A 27,274-nucleotide genomic window follows, 5' to 3' on the forward strand; every position below is an offset into this window, starting at 1 on the left:
TTCAAAGTAGCAGCCATAACTGCTGTACATTTAAATGACACTCTCACTAGAATAACATGGTACACAACACTATATAGCTGAAAGACTGGGCTGCCGTCAATTATTTCGCTGCTGAGCGGCTTTAGATGTGCGTGTGTTTTGGCATACCAGTTACGCAACTGCCGCTACTTCTGATTCTGTTTTTTACACAGTCAAGAATTTAGTTTATTCACCTGGTTAATGTGCTTCGTAATGAGTAATGACCCTTGAAGGTCGCTAGGTGACACTGTTCAACACTATATGCATAAAAACATTTACCAATACAGTACACGCTACACGCGAAGGAATTATAGGACTATAATTAATACAACTAAAGAAAGAAATGCAAATAAAACTGTCAAAACAACAAGAGCGCTAAAACGGATACAGAAGTGACAGCAAAACTCTTGTGTAACCGCGCTTCACAGTGTGCACAGTACGGTGGCTAGGCAGCATGTGACCCCCTCCACTACTCCCTATGATGTCAGACATCCACTCGGAGAGAATGCGCGGAGAAGTGAGCTTTGCACAGGTTCTTTTGTTAGTTGCAGGGTAATACTACACAGGCCTCAATGATCTTATGTTTTACAACGCTACTGACTGTGGGAATGCCGGTCGATGAGCTTCCACGATTCATTGATTGGGAGCAATTGTGTCTAGCTAAAGTACTGGTACTGCATTTCTTTAAAATACATTCTCCAAATTTGCACTTCACTTTTTACCCTTGTCATTAATGACGATATAAACTAGTTCCCTTACTTTGGTTTTTGCCTTACAATCATTGCAATAATTATCATCCTCTACATAGTACTGCTTGTTATTTAGTTTCTTCGTTACCTCATTTACAGTCTCCACCTCTTAATGAATGACAAGGTACTCTAAAGACTGAACAACTGTGTAATATTTCCCAATGTCATTTCTCTATCATATCAGACTTGACCAGGTGTTAGACCATGGGCTACTGCAGTCATTATGAAGACTGTCACGAGTGTGCTCCAGTGTACACCAGAGCTCGTAAGACCAACTCGTGCACATCTCCAAGTCGGTGACCAGTTGTAAGCTACATGCCGCTGCAGTATTAGGACAAAGAAATGGTGGTGGCTATTCTTTGCTTGGGCCGTTGATGTTTCCTCTGTGCAAGCATGGCTTCTGTTCTGCAAACTTGATATGATATGACCAGAGACGGGAATTATAGGCATGAATAGGTTAGAATGCAAACTTATTTAACCAAGGCGCAGGTGCATGTTACCCGCATGACGGTTCTGCGGTGAGATTTTCATATATATTATCGATCTGGACAAACAGAACCCCTAAAATTTATGCAACTCCCCGACATAACTGTAGAGCGGCTAGATTACACTTGCGCCTTCTTCAAATACGTTTGCATTCTAACCTATTCGTGCCTATAATTCCCGTCTCTAGATATGACATAGTTGGACTTCCGTCATCAATATGTTGTATGTCTTGGGATGCCACAGCGATCTCCAGGCATCTGACCAACATTAAGAGTTTTCACCAGTGTTGGATAATATGAAGGGAGACCAAATGGATCACATCAATGGGAAGGTAACATCCAAGTATAGGCGTTGCAAAGTATGTGGAAACCCCACAACATATTTGTGTAGAAAGTGCGATGTGCCTCTGCTTCGAGGTATGGGTTATGTTTGTAAAATGCTATTGTTTCCTTCTGGTTTTGACTATGTATGTGCTCCTCGGCAACTTACAGTAAGTGGCCAGTCAAAACTGACTATTTGGGGATTTTTTTTTTTAAATTTCAGTTCTTCTTATTAGGTTTGTTATGAACCTGAAACGATGAAAAATAGTTGAAAAATTATTTCTAATTAGGAGCACAAATGGGTTAAGTCAAATTTTGAAATTATATCGAGTGCAATTATTTGTTTAGAAGCTGTTAGTTCAGAAATTCATTAAAGTATTAAAATTGTGGGAAGTATCAAACGCAAACTTCAAAATGTGTTGTGGCAGGATTATAGTTATCACCTTGTGGACAAGATAACTCATCTTCTGAATCGCCATTTCAGCATCTTCCAATGTGATTTCTCCTCCTGTTCATTGCCTTTTTACCTATGATTCTTGTTAGTTCTAACATTTAGTAGTTTCTGGAAATATCCTTCCCATCAATTTCTTATTTCTTCTGGTTTTGTTAATATTATGCCACCGAGCTCGATAGCTGCAGTCGCTTAAGTGCGGCCAGTATCCAGTATTCGGGAGATAGTAGGTTCGAATCCCACTGTCGGCAGCCCTGAAAATGGTTTTCTGTGGTTTCCCATTTTCACACCAGGCAAATGCTGGGGCTGTACCTTAATTAAGGCCACGGCCGCTTCCTTCCCACTCCTAGCCCTTCCCTGTCCCATCGTCGCCATAAGACCTATCTGTGTCGGTGCGACGTAAAGCAACTAGCAAGGAAAAAAAAAAAAAAAGCCATTTTAGCATTTATATTCTTTCTTTCTTTTCTTGTTTCTTAGAATTCTGCACAGTACATTATTTCCACACTGTGCATCATCTGTTAGTTTCTGTCTGAACAGCGATCAACCCTTCTTCCACAAATTTGTTTGTCATTTTCTTTGCGTCCATATATTTCTGCCTGTCTTCAGTCCTAGATATTTTTCATTTCCATGCCTTCTCTTTTTTAAAATTTCCTTTCCTGATGATGATCTACATATCATTCTTGCAAATCCAACTAACGCTTCTTTATAATTTTTCCATTCACATTCCACATTGCCTGTTCTGGGTTCTCACTTAAGAACTTTTCTTGCACATCCTTTGCTTTCAGTTTCTATGTTTTGTTATTTCTTTTTAGATGTAACTGTTTAACCTCTCCTACTTTCAACTTAGCTATCATTGCCCTGTGATCTCCACCAGAGGCTTCTTTCAGAATGGCTCTAACATCTATCAGGTTCTTATAATGTGCATTTTCCACTATTACATAAGTCTATCAATATCATCAATTAACCACATTCTTGTATCAAAACAATGTGCTTCACATAGCAAACACGGTAAGTAGACAGGTTATGACACAGAGAATGGGAAAATTTTGCTGGTCTAATATCTAATGAGTATATCAAGGTTATTTCATGTGTTGAGATGAACAATTTGACATTGTACGGGCATTCTTATTATAGGAAGTCTACTTACCTAGGCTGAGATCAAACTCTCAGTCTCACTGAGCTCGATAGCTGTAGTTGCTTAAGTGCAGCCAGTATCCAGTATTTGGGAGATAAAGGGTACAAACCGCACTGTCAGCAGCCCTGAAGATGGTTTTCCATGGTTTCCCATTTCACACCAGGCAAATGCTGGTGCTGTACCTTAATTAAGGCCACGGACACTTCCTTCCCACTCCTAGCCCTTTCCTATCCTATCGTTGCCATAAGACCTATCTGTGTTGATGCGAAGTAAAGCAGCTTGCAAAAAAAAAAAAACCTCTCCACGACTATTATTGCCAAAAAGCAATTGAACGATGAAAGTAAGGACAGCAGTCTTCTAAACTGACACCAGCAAAGTGTGCTAAATATGTTGGTTATTTAGCATTTACTTAAATTCTAAATAACGTGCCATCATAGAAGGTAAGCTCGGCCAGAACGTTGTTATTTCTTTTTTTTTTTTTTTTTTTTTGCTAGTGGCTTTACGTCGCACCGACACAGATAGGTCTTATGGCGACGATGGGATAGGAAAGGCCTAGGAGTTGGAAGGAAGCAGCCGTGGCCTTAATTAAGGTACAGCCCCAGCATTTGCCTGGTGTGAAAATGGGAAACCACGGAAAACCACATTCAAGGATTCAAACCCACTATCTCCCGGATGCAAGCTCACAGTCGCATGCCTCTAACCACACAGCCAACTCGCCGGGTCCAGAATGGTGTGGCATCAAATTATGTGTGGAGTTGAGCTAGGCTAGCAACAAGTAGGGGGTACACCGGAGTGTTGACGGGGAGAGCATGACGGCAAACGCGGCAATTTTACAGTGAAGTTATCAGCTAGACAGCTTGTTACAGTCTGAACTGACACCCCTTGGACTGGGACTGTGACAGACCAGTCCTATGCACTTTATCAAAAGTCCATTTGAGAGATTAATTAATGCTGAGCTACTCTTTATTGCAACGTAAGATTTCTTCAAAAACATTACTAGTAATTAAGATTTGGGAGGGGGTGTTTACGTAGTTACACTTCCCCTTAAAACAATAACAACTACCACCACCAGTTAATATTTGGTCAATGAAGGTTTGACTTGGACTAAAGCCATAAGATAATAAAAATAACATGACAGGTTTTACATCTCACCAATAACTTTTATGGGTTTGGGAGATGCCAAGATGCCAGAATACAGTCCCACAGGAGTTCTTCTATGTTCTAATAAATCTACCAACATGAGGGTGGAGTATCTGAGCACCATAAAATACCACCGTAAATTCTTAAACTGTTGATCACAAAAACCTAAGCATTCCATACTTGGTGTTTCAGAAACCATGCCTAACAAGCATGATAGCAGTTTCTGCTTTTCTGTTAGCTCATGACTGGAGATTAAGTTTCATTCATTATTTATCATAAATCCCATTGAACATGTGCTGGGAGCAGAAAATAGAGAAGGTGGGAATGTGATTACGGTACTATTTAAGAAAATAATATTCAAACCCATATTAGATAATGTATAACAAATTTTATTGCTAATATATTTATTCACATGATAAAAAATAAACTATGCACATTTTTTCTTTTGTATTTTGCATACTCAGGTAAAGTTGTTCATTTAAGTATGAAGATTTTTTACAAGATCATTTGTAGAATAAACAATTTTTAATATGCTCGAGTTTCAAAACTTAAAAAAGAGAAATATTAAAAAAAGTACTTTTTGTGACCAAGTGATCATACATTATGCTTTCATACAAGATTATTTTACAAGGGAAAGAAACTTATGTGACAAAAAACCCGACCACACATTATTATTTGTATCGTATATACAAAAAATTATCTCAAAATACGATATAATATCTCAAAAAGACGTCACAAAAAACTGTCTCAATTCCGTAAATGAATAAGTAATATGAACACAATATTTATTATATATTATAAAGATAGTAGTCACCAAATTGATTGTGTTGTCACTTAGTAGAAAAAAAACAACAAGGTTAGCTGCCTAAGATCTAAAATAAAAACAACACACTGTCAAGAAGTACAGAAGGTTAAGTATTAACAGAAGAATTCCAAGAAGGAAGTATGCATAGTTTTTGTTTTGACACATCTGTGAACACACACGCACACACTCACACCGACACTCATCCACACATTTCGATGCCAACTCAGCAACAAACGAGGCAGGTTTGACTCGACAATATATATTCTGTCTTATGGCTTGAATTTCACTAACGGTATGCTTTTGGAAGATAAACACTTGTCACACACCCACTCTGCGTACACTTCAGCTGTGAGCAACTGGTAAGCTGCTTCAGTCAACCCTGTGCATACGCTAGAAAGAAAGAAAAAAATTAATGTTAAACTTCTCTAAATATACAGTATCAATATATTGTTAAAATAACTGTAAATTATGTAATATGTTAGGTACACTTGGTACAAAAATTATTTTAGAATCAATAATCGGAGGATTTTGCAAACATTAATTCAATGTCTTTTATTTAATTGCTAACAAGACATCTGGGGGTTGTAACTAGTCCAAAGGAAAATAATATGTGGCACAGTAGACAGTTCAAAACAATAAACCGGACTTAAAATGGCACACTGGTTGGAAAAGATCCGCCATCCCTGCCCTAATGTGTATATGCGAGAAACATAGGTTCTGTTTCCTAGTGTGCTCACAACAGTGTTTTAATACCAATATAATGGGTCCGTTATTGGGCATTATACATTTTCAGGCTAACTCATTCCTGTTACCAGTGTTTCACCCCAGTGAGCTAATTTGGGCTTTGTCAGTTGGTAAATGGCACGCCTACCAAGATGCATGGCTAGTGCATACCGTGGAAACCACTGCGTAGACTATTTGAAGCTACCTGCAGTGCCAATGCATTATGAAAGACTTTGTCTCTTTTGCAAAAAATGAAGCTTGCCAGGCTATCAGATGATATGGATAAACACAAGAAAAGAGAAAAGACAAAGAATAAAAATGAATACGGGATGCAGGTGCTAAAATGTTAGGAATGCTTGGAGACACATAAAAGAGAAAAGGAACTCAACAGGTCAGTTTGTCCCAAACGAGTAAATTTATAATACTACTATACAGTACCTGGCCACATTATTAGACTCAAGGACCTTTTTAGCAATTCTTTACACTTGACACCCTACTTCTTGGATTTATGTGACAGCAAACCCATTGTTGATACTTGCATTGTAGGACATGGTATTCTTGATAATAATGTGAGTTTTGGAACTTATTATCATTACAAATTCCTGCCTTTTTTTACTTTATTAACTTAGTACCTACCTTGCTATAAACATATGAGGTAATAATTCCCGCGATTTTTGTGTCAGATATGTAGTTGGTTTACTGATAATTAACTTTAACAGTTTGTCTTGCTGTATTTTAGATATTTACGCTAAATCTGTGTTGATAACAGGAACTTTATGAGGTAGCAGTCGTTTTAAATTTGTTACTTGGGAAATCAAACAAATTCTTGACAACAGAGTTATGGGGAAGTCTCAAGACCTTTTTCCTCGCAAAATTGAGTTTGTGAAGGGACTTTTGCAGAATGGAAATCTGACACAACGAGAAATTACTGCCCATTCAGGAATATCGCAGACTTCTGTACGTCGTATAAACAATACAAATAAAACTGGGAGAGATTACCCGAAGAACAGAAGAGGGAAATGTGGTAGGAAGAAAATTCTGACTCCAAGAGCAGAAGGTTTGCTCGTCAAAATTGTGAAAGGAAACAGAAGGGCATCTTATGCTACTGTAACCCAAGAACTGAACAACAGTGGTATCAAGGTTTCCGAGAGAAGAGTGCGTCGACGTACTTGCAGCTTGGGGTACCGATGTCGTCGAAAAGCTAAGAAAGCCAAACACTGAACGAATGATGAAACGGAGACTACAGTGGGCAAGAAAACGCCAACATTTCACAGCAGAAGACTGGAAAAGGGTAAGTTCCTTATATAAATTCCTTAACAAATAATGTTTTAGCTAGGAAAATTCCAACGAGTATTTACAACTTTAAATTTCATACACATCATCTTAATTTCTAGGTTTGCTTCAGTGATGAATCAACTTTTGAGTTGTCAGCGAGAAATCCCGGTTTGTAAGAATATTGTCTAGTGAAAAGTATGAGAAGATTTGCGCCCAGCAAACAGTAAAACATCCTACCAATATCATGATTTGGTCAGTGATAAGTGGAAAGGGAATGGGACGTCTTCAGATTGTGGAGGGTATAATGCGTCAGGATCAGTACAAATACTTGAAAATAGACTGATCCCGCAATTGAAGGACTGGTTTAGTGAAGCTGAAAACAAGATTTTCATGCAAGATGGGGCTCCATGCCACACAGCAAAATCTATTAAAGCTTTTCTGAAAGAGAAAGAAATTCCTCTTTTGGACTGGCCCCGTAATTCACCCGATTTGATCCCGATTGAGAATGTGTGGCAATGTCTGAAAATGGTAAAGATTGTATCACTACCAAGCTTCAACTACTTGAAAAGATCACATTTCATTGGAAACATAATGAAAAGTTGTCAGCAGTAGCTTCATCTTGCATTGCAAGTATGCCTCACAGGGTGCAAGCAGTCATAAAAGCTAAGGGTGGACTGACTAAATATTGGAATTGCAGTCTTAAAACTGCGTATGACATCGTAAATTAAACATACTGTAATGCTATCCATTAGTGATGTGTAATATTCCATTAAATGTCTGTTAATATAACATTTTGTTAGAAAAATGAAGATTTTTTATGTTGAGTCTAATAAAGTGGCCAGGTACTGTAATAGGCCTGTTATCGGACGTTATAAATTTTCAGGCTAACTCCATCCTACTATAATCTATTAGCTTCATAGTCCGTATTGATAGTTCAAGCACACAAGTATGAAGGATGAGTTCTCCACCTAATCAATACTTTATTTTACATAGTGTCAATATTATTTACATAAATTATTTACATATTTAAATTATTTACTTATTCATGTAAATAATATTGACACTATGTAAAATAAAGTATTGATTAGGTGGAGAACGCGTCCTTCATACTTGTGTAACTCCGTCCTGTTGTCAGAGTTTCGCCCCAGTGTGCTACTTTGGGCTCATCAGTTGCTAACTAGCGCACCTACCAAGTAGCACGGCTAGTACATACCATGGAGGCAAACTGGGGCGAAATGCTGGCAATAGGAATGAGTTAGCCTGAAAATTTAGAATGTCCAATAACAGACCAATTATACTGGTATTATAAATTTACTCATTCGGCACAAATAATTCAGCTTCCCTAAGGGGATCTATATCCATATCATACAACAGTGTTGCCACTAATAAAGAAATAACCCTTGTATATACTTCGTCTCTTATTTGTTCCTTTCCATAACTTATATTGACCCGTTGAGTTCCTTCTCTCTTTTATGTGTCTCCAAGCATTCTTAGCATTTTAGCACCTGTATCCCGTATTCATTTTTATTCTTTGTCTTTTCTCTTTTCTTGTGTTTATCCAGCTTCTTCTTATCCTGCATTTACCATATCAAGACTGAAGTTCAGTCAAGATAGGCCCTAAATGAGATGATGCCCGCCCTCCTGATGCAGCTGGTAAGCAGAAGCAAGCTCAGCAGGGACTGAGAAAAGAAGCAGATGTATTAAAACTGGGAGAGATGAGGACAGAACCTTATCTATTTGAAGACAACAGTATGTGAAGACATGGAGATCATCTGGGTTTTTTTTTTTTTTGGTATCTTCATGTTCGCCCTTGTCTCCTCTTTCTCTTGCTTGTTCTGATATCAACCAGTGCCATTGTGTTTATCCTATTCTTTGTTCCTGATTTTACTTACAGTATAGGACTATATTTCCAATATGGTGAAGCAAACAACTCTGCACCACAAATTTAGTATCTACTTGGGTAATTAAACTGTTCTAATTTTCCCATTTTCAACACTTGTAATGTTTTTACATCTGATTTCAGTTCCCTATCGCTAGTCCTAAATAAATAATTTGCACATTATTGATACCCATAATTGCACTCTGATTTCTGAGTGGCAATACCAGTAAGTCATTCTCGTAACACATTATAAACTAAAAGGTTGTACGCATTAGATTATGGTTTTAATTTTTTTAAACTTATAATAAATTATGAATAAAACCAAACTGAACATAAAAATATGCGCCTCACTTCCAACCAAAATCATATCTTAAAATAATGTCAAGAGGATGATACTTTCACATTATCACTTACTGTAACATAACGTTAAGAAATTTGACTATGATGCTCCTCATTTTGCTACAGGAAGTTATTACACAGTATTACTGATGTTAAATCAGTTCTGTGGTTTGTTCTTCAGAGCAACAGTCATCGAAATATACCTCTGTACAAAGTCTTTATAAGTTACTATAAATAAGTCAACAGTTTTGAGTATCAGATGCTATCTAGCAGAAGTACAACAAAATAGTACTAGTCAGAGAGCCCAGGATTACTAAAAATCTTAAAATGCTCAATTGTCCTTCCTACAAGATTTCAGTCAAAACAAGCAAAAAAAGGGCATTGTTGATCTATTTGGTCTAAAGCCATATTGTTCTTCCTCTAACTGTGTTTCTATTATATCCCTCAGTCTTTTGTCTATGACTTTCTCCATTATTTTTATCCCATGTGATAATAGGGTTATATCTCTATAATTTTCACATTTCTTCCTATTTCCTTTTTTGAACAGTGGTACAATGCTTCCTTGTTGCCAATCTTCAGCTATTCTTTCATCCTTCCATATGGCATTGAGGGCTCTGTATAGCCAATGTTAGTACTAATGTACTATTGATAACAGGCATAGAAGCTCCATAACTGATATCAGAGCTTACAGAGGAGCTGAGATAGGATCTGATCACAATATGATAATTGCTTCTGATAAAATTAAATGGATAACCTCTTGCAAGCCACAACAATAATTATGATAGTTATGCAGGAAACATTATTGGAGATTTTCAAAACAATACAGGGGAAAAATAGGTCAGGAGAAAATGTTCAATAATGAAAGACAAATAATAATATAACTATCTTATAAACAGTAAGATACTCGTATACTCACCGATGGAACCAGAAATTGCAGCCAGACTCGCACAGAATTGCCTGATCATTGTCATGGACTTCTTTATGGCAGGTACCACATGGATAGATAGGAGGAGCATTTGGGTTCTGTGGGTTGAATACCATTGGTTGATCTGGAGGATAAACCTGTAACAAATTCAAACAAATTATGTCTCAAAAGTCATTATTACATATTCAGTAGTCTGACATATGAGTTGACAATAACTGAACAAAAATAAAAGCATGAAGAGAGAGAGAGTGATGGAATGTGACCACTGTTTTTAAGGGAAAGTACAAATAGGTAACCATCCTCTTTTAACACCAATCAGAGGATTGAACAGAAAAGACCCAAACCTTCAAAGAATGGACGTATTGCCAAGAGAAAGGAAAATGCCACGAAGGGTGTGAAAATGAAAGACACTGTAGGCCTTGCGAACCTAATACCGTCAGGGTCGGAAGGGAACGAGAGTTGACCAAGCCTAGTCGGACGGGAAAGATGAAAGTGATGGGCCTGGAAAAACAGAGACAAATTTCAAAGAGATAATCAGAGAAGGGAATATGTGAAAGAATTGTAACAACAAAATATAATGCAAGTATAATTAACTTAAAGCTAACCTCAATGAGACAAATAGTCTAGTCATTGTCCTTCTGTTCCCAGACTAGGGAGTTCAATCCCAATGAAGTCAGTGTGATCTGAGAGTGATCAATGTAATAATCCTGTTTCGTTTGCATTTTGCATGTTAAAGAACTCCAGTAGTAGATACATCATATACTAGCTATTCTCTGGAAAATAGAACTATGATACTAAGTTTTGTGTTACTAAAAATGATAGACAAAATTAAATACAGCAAAGTAATATAAATACTGTGATTAATGTTGGAGTTGCAAATGTGAAAATTTTAACAGAATTTCATTAGAAAAAAAAAAACTGTTGTCAGTGAAAATATTTCTAGTGATAACCTAAGGTAATATCTTGTCTGGCTCTTTGGCTGAATGGTCAGCATTAGTTCAGAAGGACCCAGATTTGATTCCTGGTTGGGTGAGGATTTTACATGCACTTGCTAATTCCTCTGACTTGAGGGCTGGCTGTTTATGTTTGCCCCAACACACTCCTCTTCACACACAAATAACTACACTACACTACTAACCACAACAGGATGTTTTTTTTTTTTTTTTTAAGAAGGAAGCTGTACTTTGCAGTGTCGACTCAGTTAAATGTAACATAAAATCTCTTCAGTCTGTTGAACATACAGGTTAAATATAAATATTATACTACAACATACCTGTCAAAAATCCTACATTATTAAAAAAGGGATAAAAATACACACTATTAAACAAAGAATGACATGTTTTGTTCTTAAAAGGACATCATCAGATTCTATCAAATCACACTCAAATATTTAGAAATAATATTTATGTTTATCTCTGTTTAATATTTAGGAACTTATCTTCATAATGTCTAGCCTTGTCTCCACTCCAACATTAACTGTGAGGTGTTTGGATAACCGTTGCTCTATCATTGGCGTCGGTCCAAGCTGTAGTCCCTGAACCTACTTTCGCTACGTCACGTCCCATTCCCTCCCACGTCTTTCCCCTCTACTTAACATATCACCGACACGTTGTTTATTCCTTTTATTCATGTTGTTCTTATTTCTCATATTTCAATTCTTTAAGTAAACTATGCAAAGGTTCTTAATGAGCGTCTTAATGATCAGGTAATTTACGTTTACGTGAATGGCTTTCATACATTTTTTTATGCAATCAATTTATTCATTTTATTGATTTATTTGAAACTAGCTGATGTACCCGTGCTTCGCTACGGGATTCTCAGAAAGACTGACTTTGTGTTTTTCTTAACCTGAAATCGACATAGGTCATTACAAAAACGTAAGTATGAATGTAGCGATTAAAAGCAATGCTATCATATAAAATACTCGATCAAATGGAAAGCCGCACATTTTATCACTTTTAACGAACAGTGCTGCGGTTAGATTGCGGTGCCAATCTAATAGTCCAAAGTTCCAGAGCTGGGATGACCAGGCCGCAGATTGCCATGAACACTCATCTGCCATTATTCCGCTAAATATGCACACTGTTCATTCCAATCAGTGCCTCAGAATAGGGATTGAATAGCCCGAATGCTATGATGATCCAGTGTGTTACGTACCAATAGTATCAGAAAATTTATAAACCAGGGGAATGGCATGCTAACGAAGAAAGTTATCTAACTCCCCAGCTACTTCCCATCAATATTCAGGCAGGCTGTTACACTCTGTACGACTGGGCGAGTTGACCGTGTGGTTAGCGGTGCACAGCTGTGAGCTTGCATCCGATAGTAGATTCGAACCCTATTGTCGGCAGCGCTGATGATGGTATTCCGTGGTTTACCACTTTCACACCAGTCAAATGCTGGGCCTGTACCTTAATTAAGGCCTAAGGCACTCCCTAGCCCTTTCCTACCCCATCGTCGCCATAAAACCTATCTATGTCGGTGCGACGTAAATCAAAAAATACTCTGTACGCAGCAGTATCTACTGTAGATGAGGGGCAACAGATGACACAAAGCACATCATGACAAACAATGGTCAATGTAATGTTATTGTTGATCAATGTTATGATCTTTCTATATTGTAGGCCTTCACATTTAGTTTTCTTTCGACTCTGTGAATTGTAAAATATTTTATACCATAAACTGTAGTTTCTTATTCTCCGACTTTACATTCCGATTTTCATTAAATACTGTTTACCCATTTTCTGGTTACTCGGCGCTGATATGGACTTAGTAACAAAAATCCAAAATCATGAATATCTTTGTGATCATAGCCAGTACGGTAATAATGTATAAGACATTGAATAATAGGAAATTTAATACTATATAACCGTAGTTATGTAGCATTCATCGAATACACCTCTAATAAGAAATATTTGAGAATTACATTTTAGGCCTTCCCCTAAACTACCATTTCACTCAATGTGAATAAAATAATTTACAACCTAGACTATAGCGACTTATTTCCTGACTTTGCATACCGATTTTCATCAAGATAGGACTACTAATAACAACAATATTTGAGAATTATATTTTAGGCCTGCCCCTAAACTACCATTTTTCTCAGCGTGAATACAGTTATTGATAGTCTAGATTGTAGCAACTTTTTCCCCAACTTTGCATACCCATTTTCTTTAAAATATAGTTGAGAATTCAATTTTAGGCCTTCCCCTAAACTACCATTTCACTCAGCATGAGTAAAATGATTTATAGCCTAGATTGTAGAGGCTCATCCCCTGACTTCACATACCGATTTTCATTAAATTCTCTTCAACCATTTTCTCGTGATGCGTGTACATACATACATACATACATACATACATACATACATACATACATACATACATACATACATACATACAGACACACACACAGAAATTACGGAAAAGTAAAAAGTGCATTTTCTTGTTACTATGGACATGACCGATACAGAAATATCATTATTTTCAAATTCTGAGCAATGTACAGACAAAACTCTTATTTTATATATATAGATAGTCTAATGAAGTTTTTTTAACAGGTTGCTTAGTTTTACTTTAATTTGCATTTTGTAATTTAGGCTATGTTTATATGAATGGCTTTTGTAGAACTATATTCGTAGTTTTTATTATTATTAAGAGATAGTCTAACAACATTTTTAACAGATTTTTTAGTTTCCTATAATTTTCTGTTATGTAATGTATGTTAATGTAAATTGCTTCCGTGGAACTATATCCATAGTTATTAATTTCTTTTCAGGAGAGTCCTTGTGAGATTTTAAATTTTAGTGATATATGATAATCTACTTAAAGATACTCTCAAGTGGCGAGGACAGTGTGTAAATTTTGTAGTAGAAGTAGCAGTATGTAGTAGTAAGTTCTCCAAAACTTGCACACCATCCTCGCCACTTGAGATGATCTTTAAATAAAATTTTAAATCTCACAAGGACTCTCCTAAAAGAAATAATTAAAATCTATGGATATAGTTCCACGAAATCAGTTCACGTAAACGTAAATTACACAACGGAAAATTAAAGGAAAACTAAACAATCCGTTAAAAAGCCTGTTAAACTATCCCTTAATAATAATAAACTACAAGTGTAGTTCCATGAAAGCCGTTCATATAAACATAAGCCTAAATTATAAAACGAAAATTAAAGAAAAACTAACTAACCTGTTAAAAAAAAGCTCATTAGAATGTTCCCAAAAAATCAATAACATGAATAAATTGATGGTAATAAAAAAATACGAAAGCCATTCACGTAAACATAAATTACATGATCATTAAGAAGCACATTAAGAACCCTTGCATAGTTTACATAAAGAACTGAAATACGAGAAATAATAATAATAACAACAACAACATGAATAAAAATAATAACGTGTCAAGGAGAGGGGCATGACGTGGCAGGTGAAGGAACGTGACGTGGTGAAAGCAGGTCAATGGACTACAATGGACTCACGCCAATGACAGAGCAACGGTTATCCAAACACCTTGCAGTTAATGGTGGAGTGGACACAAATCAGGACATTATTAAGATAAGTTCCTAAATATTAAACAGAGATAAACATAAGCAATTTCTAAATATCTGAGAGTGACTTGACAGAATCTAATTACTCTTAAGAACGAAACATGTCATTCTTTGCTTAACAGTGTATATTTTTATCCCTTGTTTAATACATACATACGCTATCATTATAGACCGTTATGCCTTTCAGTGTTCAGTCTGCAAGCCTCTATTTGCAACCAGTGCTGTGGCCTCATTTTGTCCTATAAATCCTATCTTTAAATTGTTAGAAACCGAGTCTAACCATCGTCGTCTCGGTCTCACTCTACTCTTCTTACCCTCCAAAACAGAGTCCATTTTTCTCCTAGGTAAACTATCCTCCTCCATTCGTCTCACATGACCCCACCACCGAAGCCAGTTTATGCGTACAGCTTCATCCATCGAGTTCATTTCTAACTTAGCCTTTATATCCTTATTCTGAGCACCCTCCTGCCATTGTTCCCACCTGTTTGTACCAGCAATCATTCTCGCTACTTTCATGTCTGTTACATATGACTTATGAATAAGATAACCTGAGTCCACCCAGCTTTCGCTGAAAACAGACCGATGTAAAAATAGTTTCACCCAGGAGCTGACTTCCTTCTTACAGAACACTGTTGATTGCAACAGTGAGCTCACTGCATTAATTTTACTACACCTTGATTTAATCTCACTATATTACCATCCTGGGAGAACACACAACCTAAATACTTAAAATTATCTAACTGTTCCAGCTTTGTAACACCAATCTGACATTCAGTTCTGTTGAATTTCTTACTTACTGACATCAATTTAGTCTTTGAGAAGCTAATTTTCATACCATACTCATTGCACCTATTTTCAAGTTCCAAGATATTAGGCTGCAGGCTTTTGGCACAATCTGCCATCAAGACCAAGTCGTCAGCGTACGCCAGACTGCTTACTACATTTCCACTTAATTGAATCCCTCCCTGCCACTTTATACCTTTCAGCAGATGATCCAATAAAACTACAGACAGCAGAGGTGAAAGATGACAACCCTATCTAACTCCTGTAAGTACCCTGCACCAAGAACTCATTCTACCATCCATTCTCACTGCAGCGCAATTGTCAACATAAATGCCTTTGATTGCTTTCAATAATCTACCCTTAATTCCATCATCCCCCAGTACAGCGAACATCTTTTCCCTCGGTACCATGTCATATGCTTTCTCTAGATCTATGAAGCATAAACACAACTATTCCTCTAGCAACATTTCTCAATAACCTGGCGCATACTGAAAATCTGATCCTGACAGCCCCTCCATGGTCCAACTTTCTCTCAACCCTTCCAAGATGCCAGTGAATACTTTGCCTGGTATACTGATCAATGAGATACCTCAATAGTTGTTGCAATCCTTCCTGTTCCCTTGCTTACAGATAGGTGCAATTAGTGCTGCGGTCCAATCTGAAGGTACCTTACCAACATTCCATGCTAACTACTCTATGAAGCCATTTCATCCCTGCCTTCCCACTATACTTCACCATTTCAAGTCTGATTTCATCTATTCCTGCTGCTTTATGACAACGAAGTTTATTTACCATAATTTACCATCCTTTCCACTTCCTGAATTGTAATTTCACCAACGCAAAACACTGTTCATTTCCTTTTTCCCTCTCTTCTTAAGATTCTTTATTACTGTCTAGAAAGGTTTCCCTGCTGCTTGACCTACCCTTGTTTGGAGCCATTTCTGATGAGCCCTCTTTTTACGTTTACAAGCTGCTCTCACTTCATCATTCCACCAAGATGTTCGCTTTTCTCCTTCACACAGTCGTTCCTAGGCATTCCCTTACTGTTTCTACTACAGCATCCCTGTATGCCAGCCATTCTCTTTCTATATCCTGAACCTGCTTACTGTCCACTGTTCGAAACTTCTAATCATATCCATGTCATCATCATCATCATCATCATCAGCCAATTCTATCATTACATGATGAGGCCTCTTTAAGTTGTGAACTCAGGTAAGTCTTTAGTAGAACTCTCAAGGTAGAATGGTCTCGAGCAGTTCTCTGCCAGGTAGTACGAGCTATTCTCTTGATGTCCTTGTCCCATCTGTCTGGCGGTCTTCCTCTAGGCCTTTGATGATCTCTTGGACTCTATTCTAACACTAACTTCGTCCATCTGTCATCTTCCCTTCGAGCAATATGTTCAGCCCATTGCCATTTTAAGGTGGCTATTCTCTCAAGAATGTCATTAACTTGCTCTCCAAGCCTCTCTGCACTGCCCTAAGTTTCCCTTTCAAAAATTCGTTCAGTGTCCAGGTCTCACAGCCATAAGTCAGCACAGGTAGAATGCACTGATCATAAACTATTTTCTTCAGATTTACTGGCATATTTGATCTGAAGACACTTGAGTTTCTTCCATACGCCTGCCATCCTAGTTTAATGCGTCGAAAAATTTCTGATCTTATATCACCTTTGATATTCATCAACTAGCCCAGATAGATATATTCATTGACCTTCTCGAACGGTATGTTGTTGATGTTCACAATTCCTGCTGTGACCCACTTGTTGGACATGACTTTTGTTTTGGAAAGGTTCACCTTCAAGTCGACTGACTCATATTCTATGGCGAGATCAGTAATTAATGTCTGGAATTCGTCATTGTCGTTTGCCAGTAATGCAATGTCATCAGCAAATCTCAAGTTGTTAAGCCTTCTGCCATTGATCCTTATACCCTTTCCTTCCCAATTTAACTTCGACATTGCCATCTTCAAAACAGCTGAGAATAACTTTGGAGAGATTGGATCACCTTGTTTAACACCTCTTCCGATAGAGAATTCTGAAGTTGCTTCAACGACATTAACAAAGACTGAAGAGTTATTTAGTTTAATTTCCGGGTTGAACCGTGTTGTAGTTGTCTGCACATCACGTACATTTTGCCGACGTTTCGAATACATTGCAGTATTCTTTGTCAAGGCGACTGAAATACCCCTACTCGATCCGAGGTAATCAGTCTCCCAGGCAGCAATTTACACTACTAGAGTGGCTCTGACCTTGGCCTTCTATATCCTAGCCTTTCTGGCTGACGTAAGCCCTGGCTGTCTCGTGAGCATACTGGCAGGTATGTGTCACAGCCAGGTAGTGGGGGCTTGCCCGCGCTGTTATGTAATGGGGTTTCGGCCCATGTGTTTATGTTGTGGTCTGTATGTCTTAAACTATGAATGATAGGCATCCAAGAATTACTGATTTTATATCCTTCTTCTAAATTTATGTTGTTCGGATGTTTCTTGATTTCGATAGCCTCGTGGATTTTCCTTTCCAGATTCCAAGGGATAGCTGCTAGGATCTTGGTCTTATCAAATTATATTCCATGCCTTGTTTTGTAGGAATGCTTGGCTACCACTGAAATATCTGTGTTTTAGTTCTTGGTGTGATGGATACGTTCTTTTAGGCGGGTGGAGATCAGACGTTTTGTTTCACCAACATAACAAGCTCCGCAGCTACATTCAATGTGATATACTCCAGGAGCCTATAATTCTATTGTGTCCTTTACTGGTGGTAGATAAACGGGCTAGCTTCCAGTGAGGTTTATAGATGGTTTTTATGTCGTATTTGTCCAGTATCTTGCCGATCTTGTCTGTTGTATTTTTAATGTATGGCAGTATCACTGTTTTCGGGCGGGTCAGATCTGCTTTCCCGTTGTTTTCTCCTACGGCGGCCTATCCCTGTTCTCTTCTGTTTTTTTAAAGACTCGTCGGGTGTTATTGAGCGAGTAGCCATTTTTCCTGAGGGTTCTTGTGAGATGTTTTTTCTCTTCCTCGAGGTGCTCTGCGTCTGATATCGCTATGGCCCTGTTCACCAGTGATGTTAGGACAGCCTGCTTTTGTGATGGGTGATGATGAGACGAGGCGTGTAGGTACCTGTCTGTGTGTGGGTTTCCCGTATACTGCGTGATTCAGAGTCCCATTGGAAATGCGCTTTACTAGGACATCCAGGAACGGTAGTTCTCCGTCTACTTCGATTTCCATGGTGAACTGAATATTTGCGTGAATAGAGATGAGATGGTTGAGAAATAGCTGTAGGTTATTGCTCCCATGAGGCCAGACGAATGTGTTGTCCACAAAATGGAGAAAACATTTCGGTTTCAGGGTAGATGTGGCTAAGGCTTTCTGTTCGAAGTGTTCTATATACATGTTTGCTGTTATTGGAGAGAGCGGCGACCCCATCGCCGGCCCCTTCTGTCTGTTCATAGAACTCCCCGTTGAAATAAAAATAAGTCAGATGTAAGGCTTTTTTCAGGTATTTTGCTCCATCAACCACCGTTTTATCTTATGTCTGACACTAGACTCATCAGAGTGGGATGTGTCAGATCCTACCCATTGACGCTGGGGTGTATGCAGGTGAACTTATCAGAAGCCCATTATAAGAGGCACAGTCTGATAACTGCATACAGGAGATAAATCTCCACAATGGAATTATTGCCTGCGTCTAGTGTCAGACCTAAGATGAAACGGTGGTTGATAGAGCAAAACGCCTGAAAAAAGCCTTACATCTGATTTTTGACATGCTCTATTGGTGGAAAAATATCTAATTCCCTCCATGGGAACTTAGAATAGAAATAAGTAGCATTAAGGCATTCTTTAGCTAGTGTTGACAGATCTTCTGCAAGTTTCTGGTCTAATAGCAGAAATACTTCTGTTAGCGGCACCTTGGTGAAAAGTGACGTGACGTCAAAACTTACTAATAAGTCCGTACTTTCAATTGATTGGTCCTTAAGGAGCTGGATGAAATGTCAGGAGTCCTTCACGTAGGTTTCAGTGTGTCCTGTATGTGGCTGAAGTAGTCTGGCTAGGTAATAGGCGATATCGTGCGTCGGAGATCCTATAGCGCTCACGATAGGTCGCAGAGGTATGCCTTCTTTATGGATTTTAGGAAGGCCATACAATTTAGGAGGTATCGGGTCCGAGAATATCAGCTTCTTCTGTATTTCGGCTGGGATAGTGGAATTTTTTACTAGTATGTGGAGTTTGTTCTTAATGCGGTTGGTAGGGTTTCTTATTTTTCTGTATGTAGAATCAGTGAGTAATTGTTTTATTTTCTGAATGTAGTCGGTGCGTGTCATTATCACCATAGAGTTGCCTTTATCTGCGGGTAGGATAATTTTTTCCGTATCTTGACGTAGTGTTTTTAGGGCATGAATTTCTTCTTTGGTCAAACTGGATGGCGGCGGCTTTGCGGTTCTCAGTAGACATGATATATCCTGTTTGATCTCCTCTGCAGATTTGGTAGGAAGGTGTCGGATTGCAATTTCAATTTTGCGAATTATTTCTTCCACCGGTATACTATTCGGAGCTACTGCGTAGTTTAGTCCTTTTTTCAAGACTGAAGTAGTAGGTTCACTGAGTGGCTTGTCTGTAAGGTTAACCATTACATTCTTCTGCAGTGGAGGAGGTGGTTTCGGTTTCTGTTTTTTTAGGAGGCAGTTGAATTTCTTGTTTTCTTTGGCAGTGGCTAGTTCCAGCGTACACTGGTGAACAGGGCCATAGTGATATCAGACGCAGAGCACCTCGAGGAAGAGAAAGAACACCTCACGAGAACCCTCAGGAAAAATGGCTACTCGCTCAATAACACCCGACGAGTCTTTAAAAAAACAGAAGAGAACAGGGATAGGCCGCCGTAGGAGAAAACAACGGGAAAGCAGATCTGACCCGCCCGAAAACAGCGATACTGCCATACATTAAAAATACAACAGACAGGATCGGCAAGATACTGGACAAATACGACATAAAAACCATCTATGAACCTCACTGGAGCTAGCCCGTTATCTACCACCAGTAAAAGACACAATAGAATTACAGGCTCCTGGAGTATATCACATTGAATGTAGCTGCGGAGCTTGTTATGTTGGTGAAACAAAACGTCTGATCTCCACCTGCCTAAAAGAACGTATCCGTCACACCAAGAACCAAAACACAGATATTTTAGTGGTAGCCAAGCATTTCTACAAAACAAGGCACGGAATATAATTTGATAAGACCAAGATCCTAGCAGCTATCCCTCGGAATCTGGAAAGGAAAATCAGCGAGGCTATCGAAATCAAGAAACATCCGAACAACATAAATTTAAAAGAAGGATATAAAATCAGTAATTCTTGGATGCCTATCATTCATAGTTTAAGACATACAGACCACAACATAAACACATGGGCCGAAACCCCATTACATAACAGCGCGGGCAAGCCCCCACTACCTGGCTGTGACACATACCTGCCAGTATGCTCACGGGACAGCCAGGCCTTACGTCAGCCAGAAAGGCTAAGATATAGAAGGCCAAGGTCAGGGCCACTCTAGTAGTGTAAATTGCTGCCTGGGAGACTGATTACCTCGGATCGAGTAGGAGTATTTCAGTCGCCTTGACAAAGAATACTGCAATGTATTCAAAACGTCAGCAAAATGTACGTGATGTACAGACAACTACAACACGATTCAACCTGGAAATTAAACTAAATAATTCTTCACACCGTGGAAGCTTCACCTCTAAGAAAAGGCTGAAGAGGTCTTGTAGATGTTATTAAGAACTCTGATATAAGCCACTTCAACTCCCTGCTCATCTAAGGCTTGTAAGATAGCTGAATGGCTGATTGTATCAAATGCCTTTTCAAAATCAACAAAGGCAATGCAGAGAGGCATCTGGTATTCATTTGCTCTGCTAATCACTTCACGCAGAGCCAGAATGTGGTCCATTGTGCTAAAGCTGCTGAGGAATCCTGCTTATTCAATTGGCTGGGCTGAGTCAAGGGTAGAGCTGATTCTGTGTAATAAGATCTTCATAAAAAGTTTGTACAAAACAGAGAGCAAGCTTATAGGGCGATAGTTTTGAATATTGTGAATACTTCCTTTTTTATGTAATAATACTATTTTTGCTTTATTCCATGATGCTGAGATGGAAGCATTGTGTAAACAAGAAGTGAAGATTTTAGCCAAGTGGTTTACTGTTTCATCAACTGTAAGCTTCAAAATATCAACAGAGAGATCATCACCAGCAACAGTTCCTTTCTTCATGGTGTCTATAGCATATCTGACTTCCGTACAACCATCCCTGAAGCAAGTGAAGTGTCGTGTGTTTCCGTACTGCAATGGTGCTTCACTGAACGGCATTATATTTCCTCTGCTTTGTCCGTCTACGATCTCCCTGTGCTTCGCCATGCCCCTGTCTCTTCCAGTGAAAGGACGAAAGGTTGCCATGCTTCCTCACGTGTTGCGTTTGTTATCTTCCTACTTCTTTCCAGCGACATTCATTTAAATCCAGGTCTGCTTAATGTTTATTATCAGAATACCCAGAGCCTGAAAAACAAACTAACTGCCTGTGTACTCAGTGAACCTGAATTTAGCGAGTTTGATGTATTATGCTTCACGGAAACTTGGTTACCTGATTTTGTCTCGGACAGTGAACTTCCATTCTCGTCTAACTTTTCAGTGTTCCGTAGAAACAGAGGTACCGGTAAGCGTGGGGGAGGTGAAATGATTGCAGTAAGTAATAAACTTAAAGCCCGTCACAGGCCCGACCTAGAAACTGAATGTGAGATAACCTGGGTTGAAATTACGATCTCCGGAACTAAAAACTTGTTAGTTGGCTGCTTCTACCGCCCACCCTCCGGTGATATCACAGCGTTAGAAAATTGCTTTAATTCAACGGTTTTGGCTCTGAATAAATCCAACGATATTGTGCTAATCGGTGATTTCAATTCGCACATATCCTGGCAATCTACAATCACTGGAACAGTAACCGACCCTGTGGACTCATTTATTTTGTCTAATTTCATAAACACTCTTCATCTACATCAGTTCTGCTTAAAACCCACCAGAAATCTGGCAACATTGGACATCCTTTTCTCTACAGTAACTAGTGTTAGTGTATCTGTTGGCAGAAACATTTTAGCGCTGACCATGACTCAATTGAAGCTACCCTCAGCCTACCTGCTTATCAACATAAAGACTTCCCACCCGCTGCGAGGCAAACATTTCCTCTATGGAGTAAAGTGGACTGGCTAGTCGTCAACCAGGACTTGTCATCCCTCCCTTGGTGCTGGTTATCAGCTGATCGTGACGTCAACAGTGCGGTTTCCCTGTTTGAGGATTTAATATTTACTACCATTAAACAGCGTGTACCTTTCTCCAAACCCAGAACACACAAATATCCCCCCCTGGCTGAGTGCCGAAACTTAATTGCTACTAAAGAACAAAACCCGTGCGTGGTCCCTCTGGAAGTCCATCCCCAATTCACACACGTATAATACTTTTAAATACCTCAGGAAAATTTCAAAATCGCATATTAAAAATGACTACAACCAGCACATCACTTCTATAACTGGAAACCTTAAAAACAACCCTAAAAAATTCTGGACCCTCATTTCATCACGTAGAAAGTCACCCCGGATACCACTGAATCTTGAAATACATAGTGATGATGTCCCAACTGAATTAAGGTCTCAAAAATTCAATGAGTACTTTCACTCCACCTTTACCCCTCCTGCACCTCTCACAGAACTACCACATATCAATAGTGTTTGCAATTACTCTCTGTCGCAAATATCAACGACCCCTAACGAAGTTCAAAATATTCTCAGTAGTCTCCCAACAAACCGCCCAATGATATTAGCCCTATATTCCTCAAAAATACTTCTGTATCTCTCTGTGCACCGTTGTCTACAATTTTAAACCTGTGTATGGCTACTGGTACATTCCCCGACAGCTGGAAACAAGCTGATATCACACCAATTTTCAAATCTGGCAACAAACATGATATCTCATCATACCGCCCAATATCTATCATTCCAATACTATCCTTGAAAGAATAATCCACCGCAGACTCCTCTTCTTCACACAGCTGTACCTCTCTGAAGAACAACACGGATTCACTCCCAGAAAATCATGCCTCACTAACCTCACTGTTCTCAATCACCACATCAATACAGCAATGGAAAATAAATCTCAGTTAGATGTAATCTATATAGATCTGGCCAAGGCATTTGACTCAGTGGATCATGCACTTCTTCTTCATAAGCTCGCCACCAGATTTAATATCCATGGTCCCATCTTGTCACTGATAACAAGTTTCCTCTCCAGCAGAAAACAAAGAGTGGTACTCCCTGAATCTGCCTCAACATAGTTACCTGTGTTATCAGGTGTATCTCAGGGCAGTATTCTGGGACCCCTACTCTTTGTTCTCTATATCGATGACATAATTCATTGCACCCAAAATAGTCAGTGTTCCCTCCTCTTGTACGCTGATGACCTGAAAATCCTAAGAGAAGTGTCTACGCCTGATGACTGTGATGAATTACAGACTGTTCTCAATTCGTGTGGTGACTGGTTTAAGAAATGGAATCTTTCTCCCAATGTTAAGAAGTGCAATACAATCTCCTTTTCATTATTAAAGCAAAGAATTAACACTGCATATACCATCCAGGGAAATACATTGCAATCGGCTTCTCAGGTAAGAGACCTAGGTGTTATAATAGACTGTAAACTAACCTTCTCTGCTCACATTCACTCTATAAAATCCGGGGAGGACTTAGAGGAATATCCATGCGTACTCTAGGCATTCTTTACAGGTTTACTGAAATTAATGATATTAACGCCTTAAAATAATACTTTGTCTCATATGTTCTCCCCATTATTGACTTTTGTTCCCCTATTTGGTCCTCATCTGCTATCACAAACATATCTCAACTAAATAGTATTTTTAACTTTTTCACTTTCATTGTTAAGACTCGCAATCCTGTCTTTAAGAACAAAACTAAATCTGACATTATGAACTATCTGGGTATACTTGACCTGAGAAGCTGTTTACAGTTCTCTGATCTATGTTACCTTCACAAAATAATCAATTGTTACACCAAATGTAATACTCTTCCGGCGTACTTCCGTATACACGTTCCTCCCCGCCCTACACGCAACCGGCGCACTCGTCAGTGTCCCATCCGCGCCTAACTTTACAACGCTCTATCTTCCACCGTCTCCCTACTCTTCGTAACTCACTACCCGATACTGACATATTCACACCTTTCGCATCCTTCAAACAAAAAATTAGAAGATTCCTCTAAGTCCTCCCCGGGTTTTCACTTTCTTCTGTCCCTCCAACCCTCGACCTTTCTTCTTCCTGATTTCAGTAACCGACCCTTGCCAATTACCGTTGTCATTGTTGTTACATTGTTACTGTTAAAATTGTTAATTTATTGTTTTTACTTAATATTGTTGTTTATACCTTTGTTATTTCTTATATGTATTTAAAATTATTATTATTATTATTATTATTATTATTATTATTATTATTATTATTATTATTATTATTATTATGATGTGTAAAATGGCCCTCCATAGGCTGCATCTAATAATTAAATAATAAATAAATAAATAAATAAATATATCTGGAACTTTAAGTTTTGTTTTACTATACAGACTGCTATAAAAGTCACTACTAAAATTCAAAATCTCCTCCTCTTCAGTAATTCGACTAATGTCTCCTTCAATTGCTATGATCTGTTTTTTACCAATTGTGAGCTTACGTTTAGTTGCCTTTAAACTTCTTTTGTTCTCTACACTCGTTCTTAAGGTTTCTTCATTGAAAGTCTGTACATCAGCTTTTATTTCTCTTCTTAAGGTCTTACATAGCTCAGAGTATTCTATAGTGTCACGATCAGTTCAAATTTTCATTTCTCTTCTCCTCTGTAGCAGGTCTTTGGTTTTGTCACTGAATTTATTTGGTTGGTTGTTATTCTTACATAAGCCACCTACTTCTTGTGCACTTACAACTAACATTTGTGCTAGGTCTTCTTCCTTTGTTACCTGAAGCTTTCTTTGGATGACTTATCGGAATTCTTCTTTGTTTTCTTCTAACCTTCTTACAGTCTACTGTTTGAACTTTCCCCTAATTATATCCATGTATTTCTGTCGTATTTCTTTATCCTGGAGATTTTCTGCCCTTGTCCGTCTGCAGAGAGATTTCACTTTCTTCTGTATCCTAGGCCCAGAGATAATTAGTTCACTACAGATCACATAGGGGTCTGCTATATCAAAAAATCTCCGGAATACCTGCACATTCATAACAGATTTCCTGAATTCAAATTCAGCTGTAATATAGGCTGTTAAGGATCCAATGCCTCTACCCTCCCACGTGTAGCAGTGAACAGCCTTATACTAGAAGAACGTATTCGTAACTGCGAATCCTATACTAGCATAGAAGTCCAGTAAATGCTTCCCATTCCTAATACCTTCCACATCCTCCCCACAATTACCCATCACCTTTTCGTATCCTTCAGTTTGATTTCCAACTCTCGCACTGAAATAGCCCATTAGCACTATCCTATCCTTGGTGTTGACCCCAACTACGATGTCACTCAGTGCTTCGTAAAACTTGTCAATTTCATCCTCATCTGCACCATCACATGGTGAATACAATATCACAAAATACTGTCCTAATTCCTCCAGCAGCAAAATCTATCCATATCATTCGCTCATTTATCTGCCTCACAGAAACTATGTTGTGTGCAATAGTATTCCTGATGACCAGTCCTACCCCATATTCTGTCCTTCCCTTTCTAACATCTGTTAATAATACTTTATAATCTCCTCTCTAGGGAGCCTCCGTGGCTCAGGCGGCAGCATGCTCTCACCCCTGAGTTCTGTGGTTCAAATTCTGGTCACTCCATGTGAGATTTGTGCTGGACAAAGCGGAGGCGGGACAGGTTTTACTCCCGGTACTCCCGTTTTCCCTGTCATAATTCATTCCAGCAACACTCTCCAATATCATTTCACTTCATCTGTCATTCATTAATCATTGCCCCAGAGGAGTGCGACAGGCTTCGGCAACCTGCACAATTCCTATCTTCGCCGCTAGATGGGGGCTTCATTCATTCCATTGCTGACCCAGTCGAATGACAAGAAACAGGCTGTGGATTTTCATTTTTCAATCTCCTCTCTCTCTTTTTCACTATCTCCCCTTACCCCTTAACTCCTAACATATCCAGATGCATCCTCTTTGCTTGCTGACTCAACCAATTCTTACAAGTAATAAACTTCATTCCGGTTCCGTATTGACTTCAAAATATCTAAAGTGAAATTCTGAAAGAATTCAATATATTTGGTCCACCTATTCAATACACTTCTGCTGTTAATTAAAATGGTCTGCTTAAAAGTTACATAGTTCTTTAAAATACAATGGACATGTTTCGACCTATCTTCGAGGTCATCATCAGCAAAATAATAAAGAAGAAAGACATACAACAGAACCAGTGATACTTAAAATCCGAGATCAAATTCAGTTAACAAATGCAATGGGAGTTTATGTTAAAATGTGCATAGCTTCAATATATTAAAAATATATTCAACAACTACGATGGAAACTGTTAAAAATGTACATGGATCCAAACTTGGACAAAATAAGTTGCGAGTGTAGGTCCAACCATATTTAGTGCAATATTGGTTGGCTGGAGGAAATACTTAA

At 38.5% G+C, this 27,274-nt stretch overlaps 1 protein-coding gene across 1 annotated transcript in view; it reads right to left on the minus strand.

Annotated features, from left to right (window-relative positions):
• Window positions 1-4,672: 4,672 nt before the first annotated feature.
• The window catches only part of pygo (pygopus), a 214,287-nt gene continuing 191,685 nt past the window's right edge, over window positions 4,673-27,274 (minus strand). The window contains exons 6-7 of the mRNA XM_067138006.2: window positions 10,237-10,382; window positions 4,673-5,494 (exon numbers count right to left, since the gene is read on the minus strand). Of these exons, the coding sequence (XP_066994107.1) occupies window positions 5,374-5,494; window positions 10,237-10,382 (267 nt within the window). The 3' untranslated portion in view covers window positions 4,673-5,373. The remainder of the gene's footprint in view (window positions 5,495-10,236; window positions 10,383-27,274) is intronic.

Source organism: Anabrus simplex, chromosome 1 (assembly GCF_040414725.1).
Source record: "Anabrus simplex isolate iqAnaSimp1 chromosome 1, ASM4041472v1, whole genome shotgun sequence".
Taxonomy (NCBI): domain Eukaryota; kingdom Metazoa; phylum Arthropoda; class Insecta; order Orthoptera; family Tettigoniidae; genus Anabrus; species Anabrus simplex.